This window comes from Salvia hispanica, chromosome 5 (assembly GCF_029641045.1).
Source record: "Salvia hispanica isolate PSC_SH4W2 chromosome 5, Shi_PSC_v1, whole genome shotgun sequence".
Taxonomy (NCBI): domain Eukaryota; kingdom Viridiplantae; phylum Streptophyta; class Magnoliopsida; order Lamiales; family Lamiaceae; genus Salvia; species Salvia hispanica.
The window spans coordinates 49,037,605-49,050,492 of NC_142696.1; the positions used below are offsets into that span (position 1 = coordinate 49,037,605).

Here is a 12,888-nt window from a genome sequence, read left to right on the forward strand (position 1 = left end):
TGAATTTTCACTCAACCATTTGTATAAGTGGTTGGTTGGTCGCTAAATGATGACTACATATATACATAGACAGCCAACATAAGCAAAAGTAGCATTTCCTTTAATTAAAAAAGGAACTCCATATAAAGAAGAAAGACAAAAAAATTGAAAACCTAACGTATGTAATCAAAAGAAGCTTCTAAAGTATGTTATATAGTCTGCACAATCTCAACCAATTATACCAATTTAATTACCTTCACGTATACATCACACGTGATCAGACGAAATCGTTCATTTATTAAAACCCTAATTAATCTTGTTGTACAATTGAGAGTTGAGACAGTCCGACAGTTGAAAATGTATAACCAACGCAAATTTTGCCAAACATAAAAAAAAAAAAAAACACACACACACACACACAAACCCTGTACTATGTATTCCATCCGTTCCATAGTAGTGGAGACATTTCTTTTCAGCACGCGATTTAAGAAAATTTTTATTAAATTAGTTAAGTAAAGGATGAATAAAGTAAAAAATGAAATGAGAAGAAATGTGTTGACTTTTATTGATGAAATTAATAATTGAGAGCCGCAGGCCCAAAATTGTCACATTTTGGTGACCAAAAAAGATACTAATTGAAAACCAAATTTCTTCACTTTTTGACTTATATAAACGCTTTAGCTAGAGTGAAAATTTATAGTGTGTAACCAATTATTTCTATCTTATTATCAAACTAAAAGTGTGAAAGAAAAATGGGTGAAGAGGGAGAGAAGGCGAGCCTAGTGTTCATCCCATTCCCCGTCGTGAGCCACCTCGTCGCGGCGGTGAAGGCGTCCGAGCTCCTCGCCTCCCGCGACAGCCGCCTCTCCATCACGGTCCTCGTCATGAGCATGCCTACCGACACCAAGATCACCTCCTACATCAAGAATCCCCAAATCAACTTCGTGCGCCTCAAACAAGACGATGAATCCGGATCAGGAGAAGAAGCCATGAAGCCTCCGAAAAGCATGTTGCATTTCGCCGCCCGCCACAAGGCCTCCGTCAAGGGCGTGGTGTCGGAGATGAAGAAATGCCGGAGAGTTTCCGGGATTTTCATCGACATTATGTGCGTCGACATGATCGACGTGGCGAAGGAGCTCGGCGTCTCGAGCTACGTATTCTTCGCCAGCGGCGCTGCGATTCTCCGCCTCATGTTCGATCTTCAGAGGCTTGGGGATGATCGTGGCGGGGATTTGGCGGAGTTTGAGGGGTCGGATGAGGTGATTTCGGTCTCATCGTATGGTAGCCCGGTTCCGGCTAGGGTTTGGCCGGATCCAGTGTTTGACCGGGAGAGCGGCTTCCTTGAATTATCGAGGAAGGCGCGGGATGCCGATGGGATCGTGGTCAACACGTTTCTCGAGATGGAGCCTCGTGCGATTGGCTCAAACCCTGGCGAGGAGCGGATCCCGAGGTTTTACCCGGTCGGGCCGATCATCGGGGGTGAGGGGGAAGAGAGTGATGAGAGTAGGCGGAAGCGCGAGGAAATCGGGCGGTGGCTAGACGGCCAACCCGATTCCTCGGTCGTGTTTCTCTGCTTCGGAAGCTTTGGTGCTTTCGAGGCAGAGCAGGTGGTGGAGATCGCGGAAGCGCTGGAGCAGAGTGGGAAACGGTTTTTATGGTCGCTGAGAAAACCGGTTTCTGAAAAGGGGATTGTTTTCCCCGGGGAGTACGAGAATCCCGGGGAAGTGTTACCTGAGGGGTTCCTTGACCGTACGGCGGGGGTGGGTAAGGTGATCGGGTGGGCCCCTCAGGTAGCGGTGTTGTCTCACCCTTCAGTGGGAGGACTTGTGTCCCACTGTGGGTGGAATTCGACTCTAGAAAGTGTCTGCTGTGGGGTCCCCATGGCCGCCTGGCCGTTGGGGGCCGAGCAGCAGGCCAATGCATTCCAATTGGTCAAGGACATTGGGATTGCGGTCGAGATTAAAATGGATTATCGGAAGAATAGTGGTGAGATAGTGACAAAAGACGTTATCGGGAAGGCAATCGAGCAGCTGATGGACCCCACGAATGAGATTCGAGCTAGGGTTAAGGAGTTGAAGGAGAAGAGCACCATGGCGCTCATGGAAGGGGGATCATCGTATAATTACCTAGGTTGTCTAATTCAAGATTTCTTTCAAAGTTGTTGATGTTGCTCCATTGTATCCATAGATATTATATATCGTCAATGATAATGATTTAAATTTACTTAAGCTACACTCTTAAGAAGTGGTTGACAAATTCAATCATTGCATATTGAATGTTGAGTACAAACCTATCCCATATCGGAATTTTGGGGAATTGGAAGTTGTATACAATTCTTGTCCAACCCCAATTAGTTTGAGGCGAGTAACCCAAAAACAAAACCGTGCGAGCTAATACTGTCGACGCCGACATTGACAAGGCCTAATTATTTCTTCATGCATTATTATTTTTCTCGAAAGTCCAAATCTTATCAACTTACTTTTCATCACGCACAATTTTACCCCTCCCTCTACGCACGGTTGAAATTGTTTCCATAACCCTATTTCCTAGCTAATACTCTACTCTAGATAAAAGTTGAATTGGCTACAAATAAATTTAAGATACTTCCATTCATTTTACTATATATTCCTATCGCTCTGAATATGGTATGGCATAGGGCAATTATTCTAGTGGAAAGTTGAAAAAAATTGCAGAGGAAAAGATCAAAATCGAATCAAATATATGATGACGAAACTAATGCTATAAAATATGAGTAAATTGTAACTAACTTAAAAATAAAGTTTGAATCAAGTATAGAAGTGAGATTCCGAAATCGCTATTCTTCTAACTTTCACAAAACAATTGCAACTCTAATTATAAATTCACTGTGCACAATATGGAATGCCAAAGACGAATAGAAATAAATATAGACAAACTCGTGATTTAAGCCCATTTAGCCAAAAAAGACATACACCCTGCCCCAAGAAGAAGTGCTAAATTTGCCCCTAGTTGAAGTTTTCCATTGTTTTGGAGCCTAGGGCTCATGAAATCGGCGGAGAGAAGATTGACCAATGCCATGTATATTAGTATGCCGGACGATGCTGAATTGAAGACACCTTGAACGATGAGGGCTGTCGAGCTCGTCTCGCTGTAAATGTTGGCTATTCCAATACCTATGGCAATACCTACCGGCGTTGTGAGGGAGAAGAAAACCGCCATTATTGCTACGGCACGTACATTAAACTTTGCCTACAAATAATAACAAAAGGTTGGATTAATTATAATATATGTTTCTTGATTAAACATGTAATTGGGAAATAATCCTAATTATGTACCTGACTTATGCATCCTCCAAGACCAATGCCTTCAAAAAATTGATGAAAAGTCATTGCAGCTATCAAAGGCTTTATTGTCGATGGGCTTTGGGAAGCTCCTAATGCAATTCCAATAATTACAGAATGTACAACAATCCCCAACTCCAACACCTATTCAAAAACAAAAATATTGATCAGAATTATATGTAACAAATAACAATACATAACTGTAAATTGATCATATTAATCAGAAGATGATTCCTAATCATATAAAATGAGCCTAAAGCACTATATATAACGGTCGATATACTCCCACCCCGCCACTAAATGTCTCATTTTTCCTTTTTCATCCGCCCACGAATAAATGTTACATTTCACTAACCCGTTCCAATCAAATTTTATTATAAAACTAATATATAAAAGTAGTTCTCACATGCCACTAACTTTTCTCCTCACTGTACTTCATAAAGTAAAACAATTTCTTAAAACCTGTGCAGGTGCGGGGTTAAATACGGGACATTTGATCACGGATGGAGGGAGTAACTATCAGTTTTTCACTATTTTAAATCATGGTAAAATTAAACTAAATAGAAGGAAAAAAATTAACCTGAGAGATGACACGGTGGCGAAGTAGCTCGGAGTCGTCAGAATCCTCCGAGTCTGACGACACCAGCCCGCCACGATGCGCATGACCATGCGCACCATGGTCACGCACAGCCGCCAACATCTCCTCATCCCCGCCTCCGTCGGCCGCCTTCGCATTAGCCCGCCGCCTATAGTACGACGTCGCGTACGTATCCACCATGAGCGTCCCGATCGACGCCACCATCGCAATAAACCCGGTGAACGGAAAATCCCCCCACGGGTGCTCGGGGATGCACGGGGACGTCAGGTTCTCGAACGCGTCCGGCAGCACGTGGATGAAGCCCGTCGAGAGGATCACGCCGGCCGCGAACGCCTTCACCACGAAGAAGAGGTTGCTTTTAGGGCTCAGCGCCGGATACCACTTCGCCGCCACGGGGAGGCACACGCCGGCGGCGCTGGCCACCAGAATCGAGGCCAGGGCCGCTAGCTTGTAGCGGAGCGCTAGGGCTTTGTCGCGGTATTCGTCGTCCGCCTCGCACGTGCAGCCGGCGAGGACCGCCGCCGGCAGCAATATTATGGCGGCGGCGGCGGCGAGGAGATGAGTCTTCATTGGAGAAAAAATAGAATGTTTTGAGATGTATTGAATTGGAAATTTTATTATCTAATATTTATTGAGGTTAGTATAGATTATATCTAATCGGTCGAGATATATATAAGATTGAAATATAATCTGTTGAGATATATATGAGAATCAGGTTTTAATCACAAATAAGTGTCGACATAAATAACTGAAGTACACAAAGAATTCGAGAAGCATTATAAATAAATTTTCACTTATTTATAGAGTTTGGCTTAGTTGTGAGAAAATTATGAAAAGTTATTTTATGAATGTATATATCATTAGATTGAAATTTCGAATAGAACTATGGAAGCTAAAAAAAGAGGATGGACATGAATATCGAAACCTACAATCATTTTGTTTTACTACTATACTATATATTGTGACAATCGTCGATAACATCACTAACTTTCATTCAATTATAATTTGTCAAATGCTTTTCAAAATTTGTATGATAATTCATAATATGCTGTGAACGATTATGCGCGCGAAGGATTTTGTCTCTATATATTGGAATCCTATGAATTATCAATTTCCCAAATCAGATAATTAAATATTTGATCAAAATAATGCTATATTTTTTGTTCTTTTTTTATTTTTTTTAATGCTATAACCTCTCAACTTGTTCTCATTCGTATATACGAATAATAGTATTAGAAAGTTTATGTACATTTAATCGATCTCAAATACTATTTTTCGTAAAATGCCAACAAGATTTTGGAAAAAAAATACTATACTTTTCTTCTTACTTTTTTTTTAAAAAAAATATTTAAATATTTACTTAATTACTAATTTTATATGGTATCCAATCCCACGAAGTTTGTTTCCTGGTTCCATCACTATGGAGTGGTGGATGTCGGAAAGGTCTCGGGTTTGAGTCTATTGTGATATCGCTTTTTAATTTCTCTTTATTTGAGTATTTTAGAAAAAAATGAATGAATCTAGTAGACTTCGAGTGTCTTCAAGCTCCGGAATAAGAGATGTCATGACTAAGAAGGGAGAGGGAAAGTTTTGAGTACCTTTGAACTCTAGAAAAAGATAAAGGCAAAAATGAGAACGCCTAGCAATCGACGCGGAGAGAGATAGGTTTGTTAATAATAAAATTATACACCTATTTTTATAAATTAATTTATTGTACTCTACAAGATATGAGAAGATATCGCTCGACACAAAGAAATGGAGTGTATGTAATTAATAAGTGTTTGGATAGGAGTCCCAACTCTTGAAAAAGGTCCAAATGAAATTGGTCATTTAACCATCTAAATATGTCTAGAGGGAATAAATAAAACTCTACTTTTGGTGGAGAATCTGTCAATATCGTCTTGAAAATATAAAATTTGTCACGAGATGAAAACATATTGAGGTGTCTACATTTGACATTCTTTAATACTCCATTAACTAGTTTCAAAAAGTGCTTGAATTGACATGTGATAGTGACAAATGGCGATCCTTTTCCAAAATCCCGAAGTGTCCACCGTATAGTTATACTCCCTCCGTCCCAATAAATATGATATATTTGAATTTTGCAAAAGATTTTATATAGTGTTATTTTGTAAGTTAATGAAAAAAGTAAAATAAAAGAGATGAAAAAGTAGAGATAGTGGTGTTTCCATTTTGGGAAATATTTCATTTTTAATGAGATAATCTAAAAAGAAAAACGTTTCATTTTTAATAGGACAGGGAGTATAATCCATCTCTTTACTATTTTATCATATTTCCATTGACTTTAAGACGCAATTCTTATGTAAATTTATCATGAACCATTTCACTAGTTTGTTTTTATGTAGGAAATTCTTTCTTCGAAGACCCCAATTTCTACGTTATCATGAATTATCTTCAAAGAAACTTCCTAATTTGTCTTTTTAATTGACTCCCTAGTCCTCTAACCAATATGCTTTCAATTTTGGAATTGTTTCATTGTATCGAGACCTATTTAAACCATTACACTCGAGACATTGGAGTATCCCAAAATACACATCACTTCTTTAATCAATACAAAGACTATGATTTCTCATAAAAGAATAGCAATTAAATTTCTTCTTTTTATTCTAGCTTGTGTGGTTGTTTATGCAGGAGATGCAAAAGTGAGATGCATAGAGAGGGAGAGAGAAGCCCTTCTAAGCTTCAAGAATGGCCTCGTCGTCAACTTTGACCTTTTCCGGTCATGGCAAAGCGACGAATGTTGCAAGTGGTACGGTGTTGAGTGCAGCAACACCACGGGCCATGTCATCACACTCAAACTCAACAGTGGTGGTTATTATGGTTTATTACAAGGTGAGGTTGGTTCTTTCTTGCTTGAGTTGTATCATTTAAACTCTCTTGATCTCAGTTGGAATGATTTTGGAGGCAAACCAATCCCAGAATTTATTGGTTCCATGAAACAGTTGCAACACTTGTCTCTCTCACGTTCTAACTTTGGTGGGATTGTTCCTCCTCAAATAGGGAACCTTACCAACCTGCAATCACTTGATCTCTCATATAACCCATTAAGCACTAAGAATCTCGATTGGCTCTCAGGTCTCTCTTTGCTATCTTTTCTTGATTTGAGTTATATCAACTTAAATCATACAAACTGGATGCAACGCATCTTAAGCCTTCACTCCCTCTATGAATTGCACTTGAACTCTTGTAACATAAGCACAACTCTTGTCAAATCTTCTTTTAATTCCTCTTTTTCCACATCTCTTTCCATGCTTTCTCTGTCTCATAATCACCTCACCTCCTCCTCGATCCATTGGATATCTAACATAAGCACATTCATTGAGTATCTTGATCTCTCTAGTAACATGCTTGAAGGTCAAATCCCAAAATCTGTGTCCGATCTGAGCCATTTGCGCGTCTTAGTCCTTTATGAAAATAACTATAGAGGAAGCCTTGACAAGTTGTTTGTAAATAGTACATCCGAAAAAGGAATATTGGAATCACTCCAAGTTCTGGACTTAGCTTATAATAAACTCAGTGGATCATTGCCCGACCTGAGAGCATTTTCTGCATTGACAGAAGTGTACTTTGGTGGAAACAACTTCACAGGCTCCATTCCTCTTAGTTTTGGCCAACTCTCTGGGCTTCATGTTCTAGATCTTTCTAATAATTCACTGGAAGGCATAGTCTCTGAATCCCATTTCATCATGCTTGATAAGTTAGAGATACTAGACTTATCCTTGAATTCATTGGTCTTGCATTTTGCTCCTGATTGGAGTCCAGTTTTCCAATTGGACTATATATTGTTAGCAGGATGCAATGTGGGCCCATCTTTCCCAAAATGGATTCGAACTCAGAGAAATTTCTCAATTCTTGATCTGTCTAGAGCTAATATAGCAGATGAAGTCCCAGCCTGGTTGTGGAGTGTGTCCCTGTCATTAGGCATCTTATACCTTCCTCACAATCAAATTACTGGTTCTGTTCCAAGTCTCTCATCCACTTTGATCCAATATATAGATCTTAGTAACAATAACATCTCAGGTCCCATTCCATTGTTTTACTCCAATGTTCAACTTATTCAGTTGAGTGGAAATATATTCTCTGGTTCAATTTCATCCATTTGCCAAGCCCGCCACGGGCTGATTGGTGTCCTTGACCTCTCAAACAATCAGTTGGCGGGAGAGGTTCCCAACTGCTGGGAGAACATGCCAAACTTGCACAGTCTCAATTTGGCTAGCAACAGTTTTCGGGGTGAAATTCCCCACTCTTTGGGGTCTCTAAATAATCTCGTTGTACTGCATTTGCGCGATAATAGTTTGTCTGGAGAGATCCCTTCCACATTGAGACGTTGCCAAAAGTTGAGGTTAATTGATGTTGCACTGAATGAGTTAACAGGGAATGTCCCTACTTGGTTTGGTGAATTGTATAAAACAGAATTTCTAAACCTTGGCAGAAACAAATTGCATGGCAGTATTCCTGCTGAGATATGCAATCTTACTCGTATTCGAATTATGGACTTTTCCAATAACAACTTGTCTGGTGAAATATCTGATTGCTTCAACAATTTTACCACTATGGCTGAAAAGGCTAAACCAGCGGATCAAAGCTTCATGGGTTATATTTACTATATTTATTACAGGGAAAATCTTCCAAATAAGATTGATCTGAATTATTACGAGTATTCAATAATTCAATGGAAGTATCAGGAATGGGAATATAGGAAAATTCTTGAGTATCTTAAACTCATTGATTTTTCGAGCAATAGGTTGGATGGAAACATTCCCCAATCATTTTCTAGTATGAAGGGATTGATTTCCCTGAACCTATCATCAAATAGTTTCACAGGAAATATAATTCCAGATATTGGTGAGATGGAAATGCTAGAAAATCTTGATCTATCGAATAATAAATTGTTTGGGAAGATACCCACAAGCATGGCACGATTACGGTTGAGTGTTCTTGATTTGTCGAACAACGGTTTGTCTGGGAAAATTCCAACAAGTACTCAACTTCAGAGCTTCAGTACATCTACATATGCTGATAATGATGGACTATGTGGGCCCCCGCTCGCATTGTGCCCCAAAGATATCTTGAAGCCACCCACCACTCTTCCGAAGAAAGACATCAGTCTCTCTTTTATGCAAGAAGTGGGCATATCTACGGGCTTTGGTTTTATATTTGGATTTTGGGGAGTTATTGGTACTTTCACACTCAAGAAAACATGGAGAATTGCATTCTTCAAATTGTTCGATGCCATTGGAGTTTGGTTTTACGTGAGGATTGCTATATTTGCATCCAAATTGAGAAGAAGCTGAAATATCAGGTAATTATACTACACTCTACTTCAACTTTTCCATTTTATTTGTGTTTTAGCCATATGCATAATTTCAGCTACAAAATAAATGTGTTTAGTTTGAAAAGTTTAGGGCAATGAAATTACATTAAACCATGTTTGATTATTTGATTTGATATTTGATACTCGAATATATAATTTATTTTTTCTCATAATTATAGCTAGCTATATATCTCATGATATTATCCTATCTTTCTTTTGTTTGTGAGTAGAGGTGGACAAGCTGGAAGCTGGTACAACAAGAAAGCAACAACAACTATTTCTCATGAATAGTTTTGTTACCTTAGTTATAGTCCATGATTTAAGTGTTTTTATGTCCTACATTTCATAAATATGTTGCTCATGTATTTTAATTAGTGATGACCTAAAACTGTGTGTACTTTTTATTGTCAAATTAAGTGATTTTCATGTATTTGGAGAGGAATGTGTCGCCCTGTGATTATTGATAGTATAACGATTATTTCACTATTTTGAATCATGGTAAAATGAAACTCAAAAAACAAAAAAAAAATTTATTTATTCATTTATTATTACTTAAAATACATGGATAATTGGATAAATTTTACAATTCATTTTTCATTACTAAAACAAGTCTATATGTTGACATGGTTGACTGTGTCAAACATATCATTTACTCCTAATTACGAAAGTAGTTTGTTACACGTCGCAATTGCTCAACTCAAACATATCATTTACGAAAGTAGTTTGTTACAAGTCTATATGTCTATTTGGATTATTAATATGGATTGCTTAGTTAGTCACTTTATTGCTGTTTGTATTAAAGCAATTTGAACGAGTAAGTTTGGTAAGATTTGAGGTAAAACGTTGACGTATTAATATCACAGCATGTGCTGAGTTTATTCCACAGTAGAGGATCCGGATCCGGGGTATCTATGTGATGTCAGTTTAATTTAATTAGTTACTGACTGGGCACGAGTTTTAAGAAATGTAAAAAAAAATTGGTTGAATAAGTTAGTAGAATGTGTAATCCACATTTTTATATTCATTTTATAATAAAATATGAGTGAAATGAGTTAGTGAAATGTGAGACTTAAATGATAAAAGTGAAGTGCTACTTTTAATTGCGGACGGACCAAAATAGAAATTAATAACTCTTATTCGGGGGACGGGGATGGGGACGGAGGGAGTATTCACAGAGAAAAGAAAACAATGATGACATCTCCATTCTCTCTCCTCACCTGTGTCAAACCAAACCCATTTCTATTTCTCTTTCTTCGAGTACAAATACTGGGAGCACTCCTTTAGAATTTCTCCATCTCTTCATTCTCGACAATAGCCTCTTAACCCGGAGCGAAGCCTCTTCTTAGTAGTGAAGGCATTCGCGGCCGGGGTGATCCTCTCGGCGGGGTTCATCCACGTGCTGCCCGACGCCTTCGAGAGCCTGACGCATCCCCGAGATCGATAATTCCGTTTCAACTCACAATCTTGTTTTACCATGGCGAAATCGATAAAAAATGCATTAGTCGCCGCAATCGTACTGTTCCCCGCCACGGCCCTCACGGAGTGCACGTGCGAGGCCGAGGAGGGGGACCGCGACAAGACGCTGGCGCTAAAATACAAATTGGCGACGCCGGCGAAGTGGATTCCAACGCTCAGCCCCGAGCGGAGCCTCTTCTTCGTGGTGGAGGCGTTTGCGGCCGGGGTGATCCTCTCCACGGGGTTCATCCACGTGCTGCTTGACGCCTTCAAGAGCCTGACGTCACCGTGCATCCCCGAGCGCCGGTGGGGGGATTTCCTCCGATCGATCAAGGATGCATTGCTCAGGTAATAGTACGTCGTGGCGTAGGTTTCGACCATGAGGGTCCCGATCGCCGCCAGCATAGTGACGAAACCCGTGAAGAGGAAATCCCCCCACCGGCGCTCGGGGATGCACGGTGACGTCAGGCTCTTGAAGGCGTCAAGCAGCACGTGGATGAACCCCGTGGAGAGGATCACCCCGGCCGCAAACGCCTTCACCACGAAGAAGAGGCTCCGCTCGGGGCTGAGCGTTGGAATCCACTTCGCCGGCGTCGCCAATTTGTATTTTAGCGCTAGCGTCTTGTCGCGGTCCGTCTCCTCGGCCTCGCACGTGCACTCCGTGAGGGCCGTGGCGGGGAACAATACGATCGCGGCGACTAATGCATTTTTTATCGATTTCGTCGTGGTAAAACAAGATTGTGAGTTGAAACGGAATTTTGATATTTGGTGTATATATAGGCATATAGGTGACGTTGAAGACACATATTGTGACAACATGATTTGAAACAGAATTTGAAAGGCATGACATGCCATATCCAATTTTGCAACAAATTGGAAACCGCCTAACAACTCCATATAAAGAAGAAAGACCAAAAAATTGAAAAACCTAACATATGTAATCAAAAGAAGCTTCTAAACTCTACCAATTAAATTACCTTCACGTAGACGAAATTGTCAGTATTCATTAAAAGTTAAAACCCTAATTAATCGCATAGTTAATCTTATACATTTGAGACAATCTGACGATGATTGAAAATGCATCACGTATACTTAAAAAATATAGCCAAACATCAATAGCAAAAAAAATAATACTAGCGCTGTTAGGTATCGGTGGCGCCCACCCGAACTCCACATTAGTATGATATTGTCCGCTTTGGCCAAAGCCTTCACGGTTTTGCCCTTGGGTACTCCCAAAAAGGCCTCATACTAATGGAGTTGGGGAAGTCCATTTATATGCTTGCAACTCTAGTTCATTCCCTAACGTGAGATATGGTTTGCAAAATATATAGTGTGTGACCAATTATTTCTATCTTATTATCAAACTAAAGTGTGAAAGAAAAATGGGTGAAGAGGGAAAGGCGAGCCTAGTGAGCCACCTCGTCGCGGCGGTGAAGACGTCCGAGCTCCTCGCCTCCCGCGACAGCCGCCTCTCCATCACGGTCCTCGTCATGAGCATGCCTACCGACACCAAGATCAGCTCCTACATCAAGAATCCCCAAATCAACTTCGTGCGCCTCAAACAAGACGATGAATCCGGATCAGGAGAAGAAGCCATGAAGCCTCCGAAAAGCATGTTTCATTTCGCCGGCAGCCACAAGGCCTCCGTCAAGGGCGTGGTGTCGGAGATGAAGAAATGCCGGAGAGTTGCCGGGATTTTCATCGACATTATGTGCGTCGACATGATCGATGTGGCGAAGAAGCTCGGCGTCTCGAGCTACGGCTTCTTTGCTAGCGGTGCTGCCAGTGGCAGATCCAGAAATTTTAATTCGGGGGTACCATATCTACATAGGCTTAGAGCTTTAAAATCAACACATCATTTTTGAAATATAATAGTAATACATAATAAATAAAATATTTTGAAAGAGAACAAAAATTATTTGAACAAAGTTTCAATATTAAAAATATTTAGAAGTTTTATATGAATAGACATATGGTGTATTAACTATCACAAATTATTTGTTAAAGATTTAGATTAATTAATTACTAAAATGAAACGTTTCCTTAAAATGGAAACAACACTATCTCTATTTTTTCTTCTCTCTTACTTTACTTTCTTTTTATTAACTCACAAAATAACATTGCATAAAATCATGTGCTTGAAACTAAATGTTGCATATTTATTGAGACGGAATGAGAATTTGAATGTATAGTTAGATAAA

The 12,888-nt window shown here is 39.8% G+C and overlaps 2 protein-coding genes and 1 pseudogene across 2 annotated transcripts; 2 read left to right on the top strand and 1 right to left on the bottom strand.

Annotated features, from left to right (window-relative positions):
- The first annotated feature begins 693 nt into the window (after positions 1–693).
- On the top strand, positions 694–2,207 carry LOC125188870 (anthocyanidin 3-O-glucosyltransferase 2 pseudogene; annotated as a pseudogene).
- A 694-nt stretch (positions 2,208–2,901) lies between these two features.
- On the bottom strand, positions 2,902–4,487 carry LOC125186485 (zinc transporter 8-like). The gene is made up of 3 exons (XM_048082855.2): positions 3,880–4,487; positions 3,294–3,443; positions 2,902–3,207 (listed from the first exon to the last, which is right to left on the bottom strand). The coding sequence occupies exons 1-3, from the start codon at positions 4,465–4,467 to the stop codon at positions 2,902–2,904; spliced, it is 1,044 nt and encodes a 347-aa protein (XP_047938812.2). The 5' UTR covers positions 4,468–4,487.
- Positions 4,488–6,479: 1,992 nt separating this feature from the next.
- LOC125186487 (receptor-like protein EIX1) lies at positions 6,480–9,618 on the top strand. The gene is made up of 2 exons (XM_048082856.2): positions 6,480–9,220; positions 9,463–9,618. The coding sequence occupies exon 1, from the start codon at positions 6,480–6,482 to the stop codon at positions 9,210–9,212; it is 2,733 nt and encodes a 910-aa protein (XP_047938813.2). The 3' UTR covers positions 9,213–9,220; positions 9,463–9,618.
- The last annotated feature ends 3,270 nt before the right edge of the window (positions 9,619–12,888 follow it).

Excerpts from the sequence above, each read along its gene's own strand:
- LOC125186485 (XM_048082855.2), bottom strand. The coding sequence starts at position 4,467 with ATGAAGACTCATCTCCTCGCCGCCGCCGCCGCCATAATATTGCTGCCG. Across the intron at positions 3,444-3,879 it reads GCCACCGTGTCATCTCTCAG|GTGTTGGAGTTGGGGATTGT; the intron begins GTTAATTTTTTT and ends GTTTTTGAATAG. Across the intron at positions 3,208-3,293 it reads TTGGAGGATGCATAAGTCAG|GCAAAGTTTAATGTACGTGC; the intron begins GTACATAATTAG and ends TATTATTTGTAG.
- LOC125186487 (XM_048082856.2), top strand. The coding sequence starts at position 6,480 with ATGATTTCTCATAAAAGAATAGCAATTAAATTTCTTCTTTTTATTCTA.